Below are 21520 nucleotides of genomic sequence, written 5' to 3' on the forward strand. Positions count from 1 at the left end.
AGTTTGCCTTCTCTGCTTGCACAGAAAGGAAATACATTTTCAGCTGTATTTTTGTGGAGCAGTAGCTAATGACTAGTCAAATTAATCAGAAGTGTCTATTCTGCATGATTGTCCTGAGGATATATTCCTTTACGTGACTGCTTTTCCTATTTTAAGGTAGGATGTATAATGTGACTAAATAATGTCTGTAAAATTAACTGTATTCTGTTCTGTATGCTTTTATGTGTCTGAGCTATATTGCTCAATGCTAAGATTGATTTAGACTTACTGAATCTTATTCTAGATTTTTTAGGCCACTCCTGTGTGAGGAGTTTGGGGAGAGACCATTCTCCCATTTGCCTGGTAATTAGATCATCTTCTGAGGACTCTGCTCAACAAGGTTGTATCTACAACACTAGATTTAGATGAAGCAGAGCTCTGATTCCACCTGGAAATTATTGTGCTTCTGTAACTTAGTTAAAATGAACTGTCAGAAGTGAGACAATGTTTATGTATTTTTGAAGTGTAGCTCAGAAGCTGGAGAAAGCCCTGGTGACACTTCATAGCTAATCATTTTATGTAAGCCTTTCCTGCAAAGGCAGGGCATGCATTCCTAATACAAAACAATGAAGAAGTCAAGAGGGACTCTTTTACAACAATACTGATACTGGTTAAAGTACTAATACTTGCTAAAGTGCAGTGTCACTGTTGGATTATACTCCTTTCCCAGCCTACATTCTGATAATTTACAAAGCAACTGAATGCCTGAATAAATATGACATATTTAATATGATTAAATGTTCAATATGATTCCAATATGATTCTCAAAACAACCCCATACTATTTTTTTACGACAAGGTAATCATCTTGAAGAAGATGCAAGTCACAGAAAAAGAATTTCATGTAAAGTTATTATCTTAATCTTACATGCTACTCTGTTTATGCAGAAGTGACTTGTCAGTCCAGTTTTCACCATTCCAATAAAAATTGCCAGGACTTTGGATTACCTTGAGTTCTCATTCAAATGAACAAATACTGAGTGGTTTTTAACCATTCAAATGAACAAATACTGAGTGGTTTTTAAAGTTAGGCAATCATTTGGGGTGTCCAATTGAAGACTTTAGAGCCTTTTCCTCATCTTGTAAGCTTAAAAATTCTAGTGGTGGTCCTTCAGTGGTGGCAGCTTTGCATTTAATTAGTTTGTGTGGTATTACAGAAATTCACCTGAAGCGTTTGTGGTGATAGCTCAACATTGTAGGCAAGGACCTGAACCTTTTGAAGTTAATATCAAAACTCTCTTTGGCTTCAGTGGTGCAGAACTGGCCTGCAAATGAATAAACCAGCCAGCTGGATATATTGTAGGGAAATAATTATTGCAGACTCTGAAAGTTCCTCATTAACACTATTGCATGTGAACTTTGCAAGCAAATGCTTGAAGCTAATCTCCGATAGCTATTTGTTAGACAAGCGAATTAATAGCTGTGGCTGCTGGTTCATGCAGAGGGTTCTCTGTTGGGTTTTTTTTTGTCCTTTATTTGAAGACTTCAATCAGTATAAATGATTTAAAGGCCTCACTCCACTAGATGGGGAAAAGATGCTTGTAATGTAGTACTTGCTTACACTCTGCAGTTATTGATATGATATAATATTTTTACACTTGGGTAAGTATAGATTTTGAATAAAAGAATTTAATTAACACTGAATAAATGTTCCTCATAAGGGAAAAATTCTCTATTTCTATTTCATTAATGCTTCATGCTTCTAGCAGTTAACTAATTTAATTTTACTCCTGGTGTTCAAGGTCTGTGCTTTTCTTTCCTTCTGTTTTTCAGTCTTTCTGTTTTCTAAACAGGCTTTATTTGGTTTTTTTAATTTGGGAAAACGAAGATTAGCCAGAGATAGAAGATAGGGAAAAGTGCAAAACATTTTTTTCCTATAGTTGGACTTTGTGTAATGCACAGTGGACATGTATCTGTGACTGTGCATAAAAAATGTGTAATGTGAAAAAAATTAGGTTTTTGGAAAGATCCCTGAGATTTAAAGATTACAAGCCTCTATTTTTAAAAGCAAGCTAAGGGACAGTTCATTCTTTTAAATCAGTAAAGGTAGGGAGGGTCAGTCACGTTATAAAAGTAACCCTTGCACATGGAAGCAACCATGCTCATTTAATTTGGCTTAGTAAGGCAATTTAAGATTTTGAGGATCAAAGTCCCTTTTGAGAGTTGTTTTTAGTTGTATATGCAGTACAATAGAATTTTGTATAAGATGCTTAAGTTCAGGATACAAAGTGAGTGAAATGATGTGGCAGATGTTCAAAGTGAATAAAAAATATCTGTTCGTGTTGTGTGTCAAGCAGCAAGGGATTTAGTGAGAAGTCTAGGAGAATTATTGTTTTAGAAGTTTGAGGCAAACAATTTTTCATTTTTATTTTTTCTACTCACTACAGTTTTGTTAAAGGTTTTCATGCAGAAATGTTAAGTGTCTGGTGTTGATCTTTGGTAGTTCTTAGTGTTTATCTTATAAAGCTAGTAAAATTTTGAAGAACTTCAGGTTATTTCTTTCAAACCTTAAGGTCATGCTGTGATCCTCAGCTTTGGAACATTTCTAACGTGTTCTTGATAATCATCTTTCTACATTTCTACTAATTTATGCTATTTTTCATTCACTGAACTTGGGGAAATGCTAAATTTTTTTTATAATGCAGGCAATTATGGTTCAGCAGCATATTTTTTTAGTGGCCTTGCCCTAAGGAAGATGTTTTAAACAGTATTTTAGAAGTCTTAGAGCAGGCCAATGTGCTGTAATAATTATACTTCAATAATCCAAAGTGATGCCTCCAGGGAGATATGACTCCAGTGTATACTTTGTTCATACATATTTATCCTTGATGGTAAAATTGGATTAAAAAAATAAGAAAAAGAATTGGAAGAAAGAATCTGGAAAATTGATTCTTCTTGAAGGTCATTAATGTTTTCTAAAAAGAAGTTAAAAATGAACATGAAAATGTCATTGTTAAAGAAATTGTTCTAGCTTTGTTTTGCATAATAAGATTTTTATCAGTACAAGAAATGGTCTCATACTAATAAAAGCTAATTGTTATTTTCCTCTGAAACTGGAAAGTATCCAGTGGAGAAACAGACAAAGAAAAAGAAGGGGGAGGAAAAGAAGCTTGAAGAGAATAATACGTACTACATGGAGCCATAAGCTGAAGGACAGATTCATACTATATTGTGATATAAAGAGGTTGCAAAGGAGAAGGGGAGAAGAGAAGGCAACCAAAACTGCAAGATAAGGTTTAATTCAGAAGCATTTTCTGTCCATATTTGACTAAAGTATCTTTCAAATGAATGAAGGAGATTCATTTATAAAAAGAAGCTTAGGCAGCAAAATTAAGAGGGAATGTGAAATTTGCACTGACTAAACCCCCCAAAAAGACCAGAGTAGACAAAATCCAGTTTGTAAGTTTTACAAAACATTTGAACCATTTGTGTTCAAGGATGCCTTAGAACTACTAAACTTTGTTAGTTAGCTGGTTCACTTAAAAATGCATGCAACAGAAATACATTTAGAGTCACAGAGTCATTGAGGTTGGACATGATCTCCTGATATCCCCCTGCTAAAGCACAGACAACTAGAGCAGGTTACCCAGGACCACGCTCAGTTGGGTTTTAAATACCTTCAAGGATGAAGATTCCACAGCCTCCCTGGGCAGCCTGTGCCAGTGTTCTACCCTCTTGCAGTCAAAGTGTTCAGAAGGAATTCCATGCTCTTTTATTTGTGCTTATTGCCTCTTGTCCTGTCAGTAGGCAGTACTGGGAAGAGTCTGGCTCTCTCATCTTTACTCCCTCCCATCAGGTATTTTTACACATTGATATGATCCCCCTGGACCTTCTCTTGTCCAGGCTGAGCAGTCCCAGCTCTCAGCCTCTCCTCATAGGATAGACACTCCAATATCTTAGTCATCCTCATGGTCTCTTCTTAGCCTGTTCTTAGCCTTTTCCTCACTTCATTAAGTCCATATCTTTCTTGTACTGGGGAGCCCAGACCTGGACTCACCAGTTTAGATGTGACCTTCCCAGTGCTGATTTGGGTGAAGGATGAGTTCCCTCAACTTGCTAGCAGCACTTTTCCTGATGCAGATGTATGTGCACTATGTTCTGTTACCTGGTCCTCCTTCATGAAGGGTGAGTCTTCCCTGCTGGTCTCAGGGGCCTGGGATTCTTGCAGGCTGATGATCAGCAAAGATTGAGGCAAAAAGGACATTGAGTAGCTCAGCCTTTTAGTGTCTTTTGTCAGCAGGGCCTCAGGCACCGTGCAGGCTAATGCTGTGCTACTCACTCCTTGTGTGTCTCTGAGAACCTGGAAGGAGCTGCCTCCTGGCTCACTCGCTTCTCACCCTCTGCTGACATGGTTTGCTGTCCATGGTGGTGGCTGTTGTTGCAGTCAGCTGTTTAACTGGGGACCCAAAGAAGCCATTCAATTTCTGAGGTGTAGGGTTGATTGCACCTGTTAGATGTTGCTCTAGATCTCTGCAGTGATGGATAGGTCAGGAGTGAATATTGGTTTGATGGTAGTCTCTAAATAATTGCATTATCCCAACCCAATGAGACCAGCAACCCCTACGTACCCCATACATGTGTGCAGTTAATGTCTTTGTCTGGCACCAGTGTTTTAACAGATATTTTATTTTTGAAATGGGTTTTATTTCAGCCAGTTATCCAGGGTGCTGTCAAAGAAGCCCATGTGTGAGCTGTGCTTTGCAGTGATAAATGAGTACAACTTGTATCATAATCTGTTGTTTTTTTTGCTTGGATCCCTTTTCAGAATGTGATGGGTGGCCTACTTTATGGGGATGAAATATTATTTTCCTGTTCTTTTGTGACATAATGGGTCTTGTAAACAGTTGCATAGTGTTTTGGAGTAGGTGGCATTATTAGGATGGATATTAGTTATTTTGGGAATGCTGATACATCAACTCTGTATTTGTCTCTTGCATCTTCCTCATCTTTTGCTAATTATAGTTGGTCTTGAGGGGAATCAGCTTCCTAAGTTAAATAGACCAGAGTAACACACAGTGTTTCTGGAGTGTATTCAGGTGAGAACTGGTTTATGTCACCTAATTCCATGTTCACAACCCCCAGATTATTTCACAGTTCTGTGGTGGGCATATGCTAATGCTGCTACCTACACTCCTATTTGGGAGCAAGCTTCCAAATCCCTTTGCCCTGAAAGGAAGTAAGTTCCTTTCTCTTCTCTTTCCAGGCTTATTGAGCAAACTTGTTCTTTTCTTTCTGCTTTAAGAATTTTTTGGTGTCTTTTTTCTGCTGATTGATATATTTCCTCTGTTCTATCCATTGCATTTTTTTTAATCAAATATAAGCTCTTCAGCAGATTCTGTGATTACTCGTACATCAGTTATCTGGAACTGAGAAGAGCTTGTGCAGATTTTTTTCTGGTTGACTATTTTGCTTACCTAAGAAAGACTCCCTCCCATCTTTTTTTTCTTTTGTCTTCTGTTCTCCCCACCTGCTGGCTCCTGAAAATTGGAAACATGAGAGGCCTTGTCTGAGGATTGGATTAAGAGCCAGGAAATCCTTACTCTTTCCATGACTCATTCATTGTGTGTGTCTTTGGGCAATCTGTTACTTTTACAGATAAAAGCTGTGCATAGCACTTGGCTGAAAAATTAAAAGCACGATCCAAACAGATTATTTCAAATTTCAATCAATGTGTGGCAAAAGTGGACAAAAAAGGGAGGCTGCAGAAAGTGAGTATGGGGGGAAACAGTTTGTTTATGAGCTCCATGCAATGGTTATAAAGGGAGATAGGTAATGCTCACAGGAATTTCTGTCTTGTTAATCCTTTGATTCTGTCACAGTGCAAGCATATGCTGTGGTAGTAGATGCATACACATTCCTCAGTTTCAGAGCTGATATGTTTTTATTAGAAATGAAATGAGTAAATAAGAGCAATGGAAGAGGAGCGGGTCCACTGTTCAATAGATGTACCTGCACTCTACTTTTTAAATCCAGTTCTCTGAAGGTTTTCTTGGGAGATTGGTTTGGTGGTTGTGTTTAAATGTGTGTAAATGCCTGAGGTTTTCCTGAATGTTTGCCTAATTTTTGTCACATTTCACATCTTTAAGGATGTGAACTCTTCCTCACAATTCAGAAGTAACAGAGATCTAGGGGGAGAGCAAAGGTCTGGGGCTTCTAGGCAGGATCACTTGGAGGTCAGAGAAGACATATGGAATCATTTACCTGTATTTTCCATGATAAATCAGGCATGAAAATAACTTCAGGAAGTAACAGAATATGATATGATGATATGGAAAGCTGCCTTCTGTATCCTGCTTCCTCATGTGACTTCTCTGTATAAAGCTGAATATGGTGAAAAGCTGCCTATGGAACCCGCTGCTTTCAGAGTGTATTTGCAGATGTTTTAATACCATGTCCATTCACATGACTCTGCCTATACCTTTATTTTGACTATTTTAATGATCTGTACATCAGCTCCAATTGCTGTGGTATTGAGGGTGGTAATTCTCTATTCAGCAGCAACCTATCTATCTAAGGTAGCCTTTCCATCTCCCCCAGCTCTTGTGCATGTAACCTTGTCACTTCCTTCTGCCTCTTTGGCATTATCCAGTGACTATGCAGATGTGCCAACACAGTGGGGAGGAAGTTTGCAAGAGCATTTGGTTATTGCTTAACCTTCCACCAAAGAAATGTATACTTTCTGGTGAAATACATTAGTGAAGGCTGCTGGGGTCCATGTATAATCTTTGATATTTCATTTGGTGAAAGTGAATGCCTTATATATTTTTTTTTCCTTCATCTTGTTGGTTTGTGCTTTTATTGCAGCCATATCCTGGATTCTTCAAAAAAAGGCTGTGCTTGGGATGAGTGTTTGAATAATTAAATGCCTATATGTGGGGTTTATTCCTGTTTTTGAATAGTCATGGTTAATTGAGAAGAACAGTATCAGGCTTCTGAGATTCAGAACTTCCAGTGATGCTACAGTATGCAACAGGTCATTGTTGCAAAAGGTCAGTCCTGTCCCTGCAGTGGAAGTTGCTGTGCCAGTGAGTGGGGTCAGTCTGACCTCTGCTTTAGAGTGTTAACTTGCATTTCCCACTGTTGCTGCTCTTCTGATATGCTGGGATAGGAATCTAATGAAGAGATTGGTTCAGAAAGGGTTTTGGTCTGAATTCTGTGCTATCAGATGTTTATCCTAGCTTCTGTGAGCAGTTTTTACTTCATAGACTCACAGTAATTGGTCTGGTTTATATCTGGGACTTCATGGAATTCTTGTATTTCATCAAATTTAGTCCTGTTATTGCAGATAACATTATGGATCATCAATGGGTCAACATCTGTCTTAAGATCCCCCTGGTTCCTTGTACAGCCCTTCCTTTTGGAAAGCAAATTAACTTTCAGTTGTCATTAATTGATGCATTCATCAAAATTTTCCAAATCTGTCCTGATAGAGAGTAAGTATTTAAAATTGTCTGGTGCCTATCAGAGGCAGGAATCCAGAAGCTATTTATGAGTCTAGATTTGACTCCTATAAGCACTTCACCACATGAATAATTGTCTCCCTTGGACAATAGAGGTGTTCCAATGTGTGTACAGAATCAAAGATCCACATTGATTCAAAGTTCAACTTTGGAATAACCATGTTATTGTTGAGGAAATCATTAGAATCAAGAGGATGAGGACGTTTGTCTCTGGTCAAAATTGTTTTTTCAGTATTGTTTTCAAAGAGAATTCTCTGTCATAACTTGTTTTAAGATCTTTCTTACTCTCTTGCTAATTTAAACTTCTCTCTCATGGGTGACTACTGACAAGAAATACTAAGAAAGGATGCAATTTAAATATACTGAAGTCAAAGTTAATTGCATTAAACCTTCTTAAAATGCAAGAATCATATAATACCAGGAAAATAAACATCTAGCATGCAGAAATTACATTACTACATTCCTTCTCTCAGTTGTTCTACAGGCACGCTTTTTCATAATGAAAGACATAAGGGACTTGAATATAGTTTAGACAACCATTTTAATTTCTTATGATGTTCTCAGTCAAACTTTTGACTTTTGAGGTTCAATCATGCTGAGAGTTCCCAGAGCTGAGAGCTCATGCTGCCCATGGAGAGTCTTCCTGGTATCTCCATAGTTAAATTTTATTTATTTTGTACACCATGTCCTACTCTCACAAGAATGTGGCAATAAACATAGTAGTAACAAACCTCATACATCTTTCAACACCTACTTCCCCACAGATCTTTGCTTTTAAAAATCTTCACTTTATTTACTTTTACTTTAGTATGAATTAATAGTAAACCTTGATGAAAAGAGGTTTAAATTGCAGGATTGATGTTTGAGCACAGTCTGCTTTCAAAAAAACAAACTACTTGAAAGCTTTTCTCTTCAATTATCTTAATGCTACAGGAAAAATATTCTGAAAATGGTAAATACTGTATTTTCTTATGAAGCTTCAAGGTCAATAATGGTTCTTTTTACCAAAAAACATGTTTTCATGAGTTTGAGCCTTAAAATGGATGGTTTCAGCTTTTTTTCTGGTTGCAGCAGGCAAAAGAATGTGCTCAATCCCTGGAAATAAAAATCAGTTTGACCTAGTAATGGCTGTAGGGATCTTAGAGACCAGAAATCAAAAATTTTTACACTGTAAAAATACCTGATATAATTTAGGAGCTCAGATCTCACTGAGAGTGGCCTTAAAATCCAACATCCTTTAGAGGCTTTGTAAATGTTTTATTACCCAGCCAGTATTAAGCCGTGTTTACTGAATGCTTGGCCATTTAATAGGCATCATGAGATTTTACAGGAACGGGATGACCTGGGACCAAAGGACAGCCCTGCTCAGACTCTGTTCCCCTGGGAATGAATCATAATAGGAGAAGATATTTTCCAGAATATTCCTTCATTACTGTGGTTTTGTTTTCTTCTGTGTGTCTCTCTATTTCACAGGATACAAATGAATGCCTTATATAATTTTTTTCCTTCATCTTCTTGGTTTGTGCTCTTATTGTAGCCATATCATCTTCCAAACACCTGTTGCTGTTTTAACTCAGTCTTAATCTCTTGCCAAAAGCTGAACTCTGGTAGGAATGCAGTAGTCCCAATAAAGTGTTAAAAATAAAATAGTAGTTGGTACTTAAATACCCATTTATATACACAAACAAATTAATCCTCATACCTCATGCAGGGAGGTATTTATTCTCACTCCAGTTTTAATTGCCAGGAAGCAAAGAGAGAATTTAAGCAGCTAATTTTCTGAACTTGCTTTTTTTCCATGAAGTTTTCAAAAGATAATCTAATGAAGAGATGTGTTCAACCTATCTAGTTTTAAAGTGTTACATAACAGTGCCACATTCTCCTTTAATCTCCTCTACTGTTTTCTTTAGAGTTATGGTTCAGATTGCATGTAAAAATAAAGATTGTGTGTAAATATGGGCATATAACCAATCTCTCAATAAAAGATATAATTTATTTCTGTTCTCTAATGCACCCATTTTATGTCATGTTCCCTCTGCCCCCTCCTCACATCTTACTGGTATTTCAAATCATATGTCACATAACATTTGGGTTTGGTATGTTGAGAAATGGGTGTGCACACAAGAGATGGCCATGTCTGACACTGTGGCAACATTGAGTATGTGACAAGATATCCCAGAAGTTTCAGCATGGCATCACAGTGTGCTCTGCTCCTGTAGCATTTGCTGAGGGAGACTCTTAGAAACCCAGTTGACACCTATGTACTGGTTTCTATGACATAACTAACTATAAACATTGCAGGATACAAAGAGGGTAGACTATTTCTTTCAGGGTTTGGTAGATTTTCTTTTTAGATAAAAAATGTAACAGTTTAGAGACAAAAGCAAAATTAAACTGCAATTATACCCTCCAAGCCATCAGCAAGTAGAGTATTAACCAAAGTAGTTGGCTTGTTTCCTTGTGGCCTCTTTGTTTGTAAAGCACCTTACCACAGTAGTATTTAACAAATCTTTTCCTAACAATCTGTTTGAAGGCAGAGCACGAGACCTCTGGTGCTGCTCTATAATTTCCTGTGTCAGTTTTACCTGTCTATTGGGTTTTCTAAGGCATTTCAGTGTAAGAGATGAGAAGGTTGTCTTATGATTGGCCTCAAACAGACTCTGAACAGGGACCTAAATTTGGACAAAAAGAGAAAGACCGATTTTCATTAAATTAAAGTTCAAAGATGCATTGACCTACAACATTAATATCTAATATCTCTGGCATCTTGCCAGTGTTGAATCCAGGAGATAACTGTATTACTTTTACACTGGGAGTTAAGGAGCCAAATAATTTCTTTGGTTGATGCCTGCATGATAGCTTTGTTAATGCACCGCAATTGTATCTCTTTTATTTAGTGCAAATGCTTGCCTACACTTCAGTTCGTAGCAAGATATACTGCTTTCTCCTCCTTTCTTCTTAGGTTTCCTGTTCAGTTCCTCTTTATCTTTCCACCATGCTTCTTCTAGACCTGAAATAAGCTTAGCCTGCTGTTTTACTCAAATAAAGGGCAAGGAAGTTGAGGGGAGAAAAAAGACAAGAAACATAAGCAAGGAAAGGCATCTCCAGCCAGGCCCTGAAGGGGATTCTGACTTCTAGATTTTACCTGCTGCTGCAGCTGGGAAACAAATAACTATTTCTGTAGTAATCTTTTCCTGGAGAAACTGTGAGCAAGACTTTATCTTCTACTGCAGTATATCTGACATTGTGCAGGTTGGAGGTAAATCCTGATGAAAGGTGTGTTGTGTGTGTTTAAAGGAGAAGGATTGATTAGGAGTAGTGGTTAAAAATAGGAGAAAGACAATTTGAGTTACTGTGAGGAATGATTCAATAAGAGGGAGTAATAGGGAAAATGTTAGTTTATGGTGAGGGGATCATTTGAGCTGGAAAATGAAGCTGGTAATAGAAGAATATATTATTCATTTTTCTGGTTTGTATGATGCAGCACTTGAAAGTCACCTTTCTGTTTTAGAGTGTGCTACAGTATTTCATGTCTAAAAGGAGAGGAAAAGACACATTTTCCAGCTTCGAATCCAGCTGTGTTACAGTGTAATAAAGACCTGAAACCAGTTCATCTCTTTCACATATGTTAGCACTTTCCTCTCTTTAAGACATAGTAGCATTGAAATAGAGTGCAAGGGTATTTTGGTGAGATAGGATGCTTCATAAATTTTGTTGCAGAGAATACCACCTAAGAGCATCTAATTGAGAGCAACAGCCATGCAAATGACCAGAACGTCCCACATCTGGGAAAGCCAGCATCTAATCAAAGATGTAAGTGCATTGTGTGCTGTGAAACACACCTGACATGCACCATACTTTATCAGCTTAATTTTGAGACAGGAGATTCACTGTTTAAGAGAGGTTATGTGGCCACTTAGCTCACCCTATTTATTCTCTCTGGATTAGGTACAATTCACTTGCTTCATGGTCCTCAAAATAAATCCATATATTTCTCTGTTTAGCCCTTTATTTTATAAGACAGCAGACTGTTCATAGTGCCTTGTTCAGGGCTTTTTTCATCCTCATCTTCAATGCAGAAATACTATAAAAAATGCAGCTGCTGAATGCCACAGCAGCACCAGTGTGTCAGTTCTTTCCCTTTCTGGGGAAGATACAGCGTATATTATTGATTCTGATCAGTTGAAACACATTCCCAAGAGTACAGAGAAATCTAGTGGCATGAGAGCTGCAAAAACAGAGCCAAGGCTCAGAGTGACATGGCTTTCAGGGAATCATGCAGGAGCAAGTCCTGCTGTGACAGCAGCCTGTGAGTGTGGAATGGCCCACTGGAGTGCAGGGGTGGCTGACCCACCCTCCTCCAGTTAAGCCTCATGACACACCTTTCAGCAAGTTTTTAGAAACTGCATCATATGTTTAAATTTGGGCTGTCAGGCATTAATTTCTTCACATCTCTACCTTTAGGATACAGCTAGCATGCAGTTAATTGACACAGCAGCTTGCAGTGCCTTGTTTGTTATAGGTTAACCTGTGTTTCACAACTGCCATGAATATATGTGCTTAAACAAACGTTTTTCTGCAGCAGTTTAAAACCACTTGATGCAGAAACATGTGCTGCTCTGACTGCATGATTAGTTTTAAGTTTGGAGTGTGGTGACTACTACAGTAAAAACCAAACTTCATCTGGTGTTGACTAAGAAAATCCCAAATTCCATGGGGTTTTTTAGCTCAGTTTGCTTTGTATCAGTAATTGCAATGTAACATTAGTACCCAATTACACACTCTGTTATGGTTTGCATTCAAGAAAGTGTGTGTAAGACTAGCAAAGTTAAATAATACTGCTATTTCTGTGCCTGTCTTAATGATGGGCACCTCAAGAAATAACATCTGCCATGGAAATAAAAATAGTACAGGCTAATGAGGAAGAGTTGGCAGGAAACAAAATAAAGCCATGAAGTTTTGTGGCTCCTAGATATAAAGAAACAAAAAGATTAATAGCCATCTTATCCTGAAATAAAACAAACTCAAAAAAACTTTTCCTTTTTTCACACGAAGAACTACTTGATCTAAAATGTTAAAGAATTGCTTGTCTTCCTATCAGCTAAAAACATGGAGAGATTTATTTTCTACTGTTTTTGCAACTGCCAGTGGTTTTCTCTCTAAAGCTTTGGCAAGTTTCATCACACAACTGTTAACAATAGCAAAGTGATAGCTTGCAGTACACATGCACAGCCTGGTACTCTTAAGAGGAATCTCTTGCTTTTTGTAATTTATCTCTGTCACATTTCAAATCAGCTTCATTATTATAAGAAATTAATACTTTAGGAAGGATTAGGTTGAAAGAATGCATGCTGATTTATAGATGGGTTTATTTCTTAAATCCTGGAGGTACATTATCAGATTGAGAAATCATATTTAAAGGAGGAAACCCTTGCTTTTGTTGAAATTAATTCTACTAGAAACTGAATGAAAGTAATCTAATTCTCTTTCTGCTTGGTTGTTTTGGGTGTATTTCACATTTTCTCCAGCTTGGACAGAAGTGATTTATCTGAGTGGTGTTCTAACCATTTCTTCCTGCATTGAAGACTGGAAAGCCCAGAGATGTACAGTGCCTTTCACATTGTACAGTGGAGGACTTACCTTTCCCCAGCCTTCTGGGAGTTCTGGGGAATTTCACTCTTCAGATGATAGGCCTGCTGAAGCCAGGTTCTTCCCGGCTTTCATTGCCACCTCTGTTCCTCTGCTTCTGTGGTAGCATTGCACTGACCAAAATTATGTTTCTTGTGAGACCTTAAAGCTGTTTGAAGCACATACTCATTGAGATGTGAAATTCCCTGCAGATGTCTGCTAAAGAATGACCTCAACATCCTGTGGAGTGAGTGAGGTAGAGTCCTTCACAGAATGCCCCCTCCTCCCTACCCAAACCTGAGCCCTGTCGGGGTTAGTGGGTCAGACTGCAAAGCCACCATTCCACATCCTTTTGTTCTTCAACCCAATTTGCAGGGTTTTAGTTTGCTGGGATAGCATGGTTCCACAATCTGTGCCTCATTATTGCCTTCATGACATAGTCTTGCAGCACAGTGCTGCTGTGTTTGTCTGAGAGAGTATGCCAGATGTATTTTAGTTTCTTTGAAACTTGAGCATGATAGTGATAGTCTTGAACACTTTTTAGATTGACCCTACACATTAGTTTTGTTATTTCATTAAATATTTTGAGCTTGGCTTGTACAACTGTATCTGTTCTGTCAATCTGTAGTATTGTTTTAGTGAGCTTTTCAAGGGACTTGTATTCTTCTAGAGACATTTTTTTTCAAAAGTTTTTGTTTCTATAGTAAAATACTTAAGACATACCAACCCAGTGATATGAAGTTATGGTGCTTTGAACACAGGCTGATGTTCCCTTGGTTTTCTTAGACCAAAAATGTAAAGGAAGGGTAATTAGATGAAACACTTTTTCATGTTCTGGTGCATACTCAAAACCAGACTTCTCACTGCATGGCATTTAAAGCATGTTGGGAAACGTTGACGTGCTGTGTGAAGTGGCTGCCATTGATGGGCTGTGGAGGGGATATTAGAGCAGCCAATCCTGCTTACCTGACCTCCATGCCATAGGAGAAACAGGCACTGAGTGACCCAAGGTTCAACTATTATCACGAGAGCCTGGAGTACAGAAGAAAAAGAGCTAACCATCAGTGTAACAGAGACACCTTTGCTGCTGGAGTGTAGCCAGTGAGTTTGCAGGCTGCCAGGAGGCCCTGTGGGGCAAGTACATAGTGTGCTGTCAAGGTAGGATCATCTCAATGATTGATGGGTTCTATCTTCTTGGAGGTCTTTTCCAACCATAATGATTCTGTCTCTGGCTTCTCTTATTCTTCTAGTAGTGAACATGCTGCTTTACTCTCCAATTTCCTCTAAAAATACCTTTGCTCTCCCCAAAAGCTACCCCAGAGATCTTGGGGTAATATGCAACAGCTTGGTAACATTCAAGTCTGGAAAAGACAGCTGCTTTTTTATGGGTCTCTGGATTCAGTGGGAGCAAGTGTAAATATAGCAGTTAATGTTCTTTCATGTCTCTCCTCATCTAATGCCATCTGCTTTGTGTCCATTCATTGACACTGGTGCCAAATGTATTTCTGGAACAGGGTATTTGTGCATCTGCAGGCTTGATCCCAGATTGTTAGGTGAGAACAAATATATAAACTGTATGGTGTGGGTAGGCAGGTGAACTCTTAAGATTTAATGTGGTTATTTATAACCAGCTATTGCCAGTAGTTGCTAATCCACAGGGTAATGATAACAGTTATAAGTTGTCACTGCTTCTGGTAGTGGTGCAGGAATGGAAGGAGCACTGTTTCCCCTCTGGGAAAAACCTTATTCCTTTGTCTGCTCTGTCCCTTTTCAGCACCTATGGCAATGCCAAACTTCTCACAGAGTTTATCAGAAATCAAATATTTATAGAGCTGGGACCTAGGCATGGTGCAGATGCTTTAATCCTCCCACTCGTTGATCTGTCATTATTTTACAGGAGTGAGAAATGTGTCAGGCAGGGTTATGGCCTTCTCTGTCTGTTTATGCACATTGTCCCTGTAGTGGTATTAGTGCATTATTAAATATGGGGATAAGGGATATGTAGGTTCAGTTATACTCACACAAACATGTTTATATCACTTTCTCTGAGTCTTTTTCCAAGGTATAAGTGTATTCTATGTACAAGGCATCTTGACTGCAATATAATTGCAACCACACAAGCAGTTGTACTTGCTGTAGTTATTAAGGTTTAAGCCATAACACTTAGCACTAGCCATAACATTTGTAGCAATACAAATCTGGATGAATTAGACTGGTGTGAGGCTTTGAGTATATGTTATCTTTCAAATCCAGCAGTACATGTGGAAAATACCACTATCCTCAGCTTTTCACTCTCATTTCCACCAGAGATTTGTCTCTCCTCTCTGATCTGCCAGCAGAATTGTTTGTGCAAGCCCCTCCCTTTCTTGTTTCTAGGATAAACCCATCCATTTAATACAGACCAGAGGGTAGAGTTTGGTGTAACAGTCTGATTTCACCGGATAGTAGGAGAAACTCTGAAGTGGTCTTTTGTGGGGAGAAAGGAATGGTAACTTGCAGCAGAGAGACACCATGAGCCTGTGAGATTAGTATCATCCAGCACAGCTGGATCTAGGAGCAGAGCTCTGCCCACAGCTGTCCTTGTCTTTTTGGGAAGGTTATTCTCTTCCTGTGCACATGGATAGCATGGCATTACTTGATTACCTGTCAGTCTTGAGTGGAAATAAATACAGCATTTGATGTTGATTGTAGGCTCTAGCCTTGCTGGTGTGTAATCAGCGTTTCCTCTGCAGTCGTTTCATCACGGCTGATTTCACACTAGCACATGTGCAGGATTAAAGCATGGGTATCTGTCTATGTACAGACTGGCTGTTGCAGTAGATATGATTTAAGATAGCCATGTAAGTTGTGTTCTTCTAAAACACGATGTAGCACTATGAACTGGGCATGGTAGTGTTTAAAAATTGGCCTAATGTTCAAAGAAGACAAAAGTAAAATATATTTTATACATTTAAATTTGAGGTTTGAGCTGGTGGTGGTGTTTTATTATTTGTTGTGCAGTGGAAAAAACCACAGCAGTCATATTTTAGGAAGCATTCAGAGATTTAATTTCTTCTGCTGAAACTGAAGCATACATAACTACTTCCAACCCACTATTTTCCTTTATAATTATGCAGAAGTAAACTGAAGTACAATTCCCTCTCTAAAACTAAAGAGAAATTCTGTATCTTCTACATACTTTTGTTTAGCTCTTAGGAGAGACTTAGGTATTTAAAATCCTTCATTGTCAGCTTTGAGAGACATACATAGGGATTTTTATGCACCATTCACTTGGACTCCTTAAAAGAGAGCAACATAAGAACAGTTTCAAAACTTGTGTTACAACATGGGAATGCAACTTTTGATGTATTATTTCCTGTTTTACTGTGGAAGTAAGAACCTGCTCCTTGGATGATTCTTGGAGGTGATTCAAAGATTGAACTTCTTTTTCCTTGCTTAGATGATTTGCAGATTGCATTTCTTTAAAATATGTTGTTTAGCTGCTTCTCTCACGCTCCTGCTTCTCTTACAGCAGTCATCCACTCTGCCAGCTCACCTAGTGGTAGCACTTGGTAGAAGAGATTTCTTTCCACCAGCTTCAGCCATCTGGAACCACCTTCTTTTATCTCTAAATTCATTAGGTCTCCATAGTTTAAAAAATATTTTAAGAAGTTGCAACTGTTTTCTTTCACCTTTTACTCCTCGGTGTTTGGACATATTTCACTTGACCAGGTTGCTCATGGCAAGTGGAATTTGAACTAGATAATCTTTATGGGTCTCTTCCACCCCAAACCATTCTATGATTTTTCTGAGAAAGCCAAGAGACCACATCTTCTAAAACTGAGCATCAGTACCTGGATATCTTAACTTGTCCTGACTCCGAGAGATTTTTAACAAAGCTGATGCTGCTTTATTGTTTACTGAAGGGGTAATCTGAGAGCTTTCAGAAGGGGACAATGTGCTGAGGTAAGGTCAGTAAAAAAACTGATTAGAACTGACTTTTATTCTGAATTTAGTAATAAACCTTTGTAGATGAGATAAGTGTTTGACACATTTTTCTTTCAAAATCCTCTCATAGCAGTGAAATACTGGATGTGCAGACTGCTGAAAGCATTGCTACTAAAGCTGGAAGAAGCAAGTAGTTGTCTGTCTTGTAGAGACTGTATCCTAATAGATGGAAAACTGGGGGAAAACCACATAGTCCCATTTTCCCAACCTATAGTAATTCATTTATTATGTAGAACATATAATTTACTGCTGTTTAGATATCCAACTGCATCTACAGTAACAGTATAATAAAGGAATATTTTATATGCCTCATATTGAACTTTGGATGGATAAGGTGAAACTTCCTAAGTGATTTCGTTTCAGTTGATTTTGTTCTGAAGTGCTTTCATGGGTTGCAGGTGTTTTTAAACAGCTTGATTTGCATTTTTTTTGCTGGTATGTCAGCTGTAGGATGATCTAATATGCTCTTTTCATTCACATTGGTAGTAAATATAAACACAGACAGTAATAATTTATTACTTTCGTTGCTTTTCAGTTTATTGGGCAGTAGGAGAGTCTAGCAGTCTAGGGAAGCATTATGTTGCAAATAACTCTCTCAAAGGAGAAGAAAAGTGTATTTCATGCATTATAAAATATAGCAAGCAGTCAAATTAAACAAATATATCCACTCTAATGGCACATCAAAACTGTGTAGCAAAGGAGTCTGCAATCTCAGGTAGAAAAATCTGCTTAAAATTTTGAGTCTTGTGTATTGAGATGGTTATTGCTTTTCTTGATTTTTCTATTTTTTTTCCTTGCAATGCAAGGACAAATCTTTCACATTGTTAATGTCACTGTGAGTTTTGTCTTTGATTTGACTGATGCCAGGGTTTCATCCGCAGCCTGTATAACTTATGACTCTTCCACAGAGCTAAAACTTTACATTTGCTCATAATTATGTCTCTATTAATCTGAGCAACTAAATCATGAGAAAGGTGACAAGCATATTGATTTTGCTTTCAATTTTTGTCTTTGAGGATGGGAATCTTTGGCATAGTGGATAAATTTCCCTATATGTTGAGTAGTCTCTAACTTTTACAACACCCCTTGGTTGAGCTGACAGAAATTATTTTGGTGTAGCAGCTTACTGCTGGAAAATGCTGATGAAGCTGAAAAAAAACACTTTATGGGCATGTGTCAGTGTGGTGAGATTTGCATGGGAAAGGCAGGCCAACTTCCACCCTTGGTGAGCCAGCTGATTGTTGGCGTGGTTTGCCTATAGACACTTCTGAAAATTTATGCTCTTTAAATCATAGAATGGTTTGGGTTGGAAGGGACCTCAGAGATCATCTCGTTCCAACCTCCCACCACAGGCAGGTTTACCTCCCACTAGACCAGGTTGCTCAAAGCCCCATCCAGCCTAGCCTTGAGTACTTCCAGGGATGGGGCATCCACAACTTCTCTGGGCAACCTGTTCCAATGCCTCACCATCCTTATAATAAAGAATTCCTTCCTTCTGTTTAATATAAGACATGAAAATTTTTGTTTCTGAATTTTAGTTCCAGTTCAGAAGAAGAAAAGAATGATTTGGAAATGTGGGAGATTTCAGGGATCTCAGTTGTGTTGTCTGTACAAACCCTTCTATGCAGTAACTGCAGTTTTCTACTGGGTTATTGCTGTTAGTCTCAGAGTAGTAAAAGAGTGTTCAGGAAGTGAGCTTGCAAGGTATTTTTTTTCTATTCTTAACCAAGAATTGTTGTCATGTCCCATTTATGCCTTATAGATGTGATATTTAGACATGAATCCTTTGTGTGACTGATTCTCTGAGAACTATGTTAGATATGTTAAAAAATTGCTTTTTTTTTTTTTTTTTTACATCCTTTATAGCAGACATATAACTCTCTTAAACATACTTTGGGCACAGGATCCAAAAGGAGTGTTTTAGCTGTGTTTTATCCTCTGTTCTGAATACTCAGTGATACTTTATGCTTGCATTTAATTCCTTCTGGTTGATCATGCTTCATGACTTCTTTTGTCACAGCACTGAGTAGAGTGATGATTGAGGGTCATCTCTGAAAATCCAAAGTTGTAATTGATGGTCATTTTAATCTTCACTTAAGTGACTGTTGAAAGCTCTTGCAGAGAACAAAGAGGAAGTGTCTGTCTCAGAAGTTCTTTTCTTGTATGTTTTTCATCAGACAGGAGGAATAGGTTGTATCTTTTCAGAAGACAGTTGTGTAACCTGGTGGTCATTTTTCTTTCTCTCTTCTTGCATTTTTGCAAAGGCATCTGTACATCTGTTTTTCTGTTTTTGTGATCAACAAGAAATATGTGAAGCAATCTCCTTATCAGATAAGAATCTGGATGTGTCATTTCCAGTCATCTTACTTAACTTTCTGCATTAGTATACTGCATATCCTGAAGAAAGCCAAACAAAATCAAAACCATACAGGAGAAACTGCTGCATGCATGTGACCAAGAACAAATGAGTTTGGGACAGCAGAAATCCTGTAGATTGCTTGTATTTGATAGATCACCTTCCCTCTAAATAGCTGTTAGACAGTGCACTTAGTGCAGTAAAGACAAGAGGTACATAATTTGCTATCTTCTGATCATATACAAGTATTTATCTTCTCCCCTCTGGTAAGATTTTGGTTATTTCAAAATGTAGGACATTTTTCTTTATTACTTTGGACTTCTCATTGTGACTTTGGAATCAGGATTTGACGTAGAGTGACAGCACTGTTCAAATAAACTAATATTCAGACAAAACTGGGAATGTATCAAAGATTTAAACTAAGCTAGTTTCAAAATACTATCAAATAGCCTTTGAAGTTAGATGAGATAAACATTCTTTGTTATTCTAGGGGAAGAAAACATTTTAGTTCTACAATACAGGCAGTGCTTGAGCAAAAAAAGAAAGTTTGGGAATTTTTAGGAGACATGTTAGGTAGAGAAGAGGTGGAAAAATAGCAATACATCCTCTGTTTTCTGATTGCACTAGTGTGTCATTAAGTAAAAAGATTATTATATCATTTCTATTGATACAAAGAAGCATCTTTGTTTCACCTGCAGTGTTGAAATTAATCATACTATTTTTTTGCTTCCTTTTGTAGGTTGCCTTTTTGAAGATGTGAAGAACGAAGATACCTGTGTTGAAAACTGTTGTTAGATTTATTTTCAGGAGAAAAGTGTACAGATAACTTCCAATAGTGGGACTTTTAGAAAAAAATCCCTTGGCAATACAAAAGAAACTGAGGTGGGGTGGGTGGGTGTATTTTTCATATCTGAATGTGTTCAAAACCAAAGACTTGACTTTTGTATCCAGTGCATTCTTAGATGTCATTGGAAGAGTGACTTACCTGTCACTCCTGTGACATCCAGCTGGGGTGACTATTATCCTGTCTTCACTGCTAAAAGGAAATTCCCTCTGTATCTTTTACTACCTTTACCAGTGTTTGATAGCAATGTATATATCCTTAGGAGAGTTCACAACTGATAGCAAATGTTTTAAAATGTCATGGATACTAATGTGAGTTCTTTACCTTCTTTTTTCTGGTGAAGTTAGAAGTCCAACTTTAAAATATAAAATCTGGTTTTTGTAAAACTTAGATGTTTATCATGTATATTGTTTCTGCATTAAGGTTTGCCTCTCTGCTTGAGAGTGAAGGAAGATAGTTTCTGCATACATCATATGATGTATGTTTTGAAGAATCAGGTTTTATGGTTATTTGGAATAATTATTATTATTATTTCAAGGAAAGTTAACATGCCCTTTACTCATTAAATGATCCTAACATAGGAAGTGATCCTACAAAGTGTTGGACACCTCAGTATCCAAAAACAAGGAGCTGAGGCCTCACAGCACCCACTCTGGATATAATTTCTCTGTTATTATTTTCATTTTCAGTATTGAAGGAAGAACAAAATTATTCTGACTTTTGTATTCAGGGACTAAATTATATAGCTCCAAGATATTTTATCTATGCACCTATGTTGAGTCATTTTATGAATAAAATATTTTTTCTAAATTAGTTTACCATTTGTTCTGCCTAATTTCTTTGACAGCTTCAGCTTCCCATGATGCCTTGAGAAGGCTGACCTAGAACAGAGGCTAGACAGAGTTAAAGAATAAAGTAGGTATTTATTTAAAGGCTTTAATGGATACACCTTGGGCAGTACAAGAGCCTGGCCAGGGCCAACACCCAGGATGAACCCAAAATGGTCACTGGTCCAAAAAAATAGACGACCGGTCAGGAGATCTCACACTTTCGTAAGTTCTGGTCCCTTTGCATATTGGGGCTAATTGTCCAATTACACCTTCAGATTATGAAGTCCCATCCTTCTTGTTTGCTCTCTTCAGTCCACAGTTGTTTATGCTCTTAGGCTTGAAACATGTATAGATTGTCCTTGGTTTCAAGCTAGAAA

The 21520-nt window shown here is 37.8% G+C and overlaps 1 protein-coding gene across 1 annotated transcript in view; it reads left to right on the forward strand.

Annotated features, from left to right (window-relative positions):
* UBE3D (ubiquitin protein ligase E3D) overlaps positions 1-21126 on the forward strand; it is a 78066-nt gene extending 56940 nt beyond the window's left edge. Inside the window, exon 10 of the mRNA XM_066545894.1 lies at positions 20209-21126. Within this exon, the coding sequence (XP_066401991.1) occupies positions 20209-20229 (21 nt within the window). The 3' untranslated portion in view covers positions 20230-21126. The remainder of the gene's footprint in view (positions 1-20208) is intronic.
* Positions 21127-21520: the final 394 nt, after the last annotated feature.

Source organism: Molothrus aeneus, chromosome 3 (assembly GCF_037042795.1).
Source record: "Molothrus aeneus isolate 106 chromosome 3, BPBGC_Maene_1.0, whole genome shotgun sequence".
Taxonomy (NCBI): domain Eukaryota; kingdom Metazoa; phylum Chordata; class Aves; order Passeriformes; family Icteridae; genus Molothrus; species Molothrus aeneus.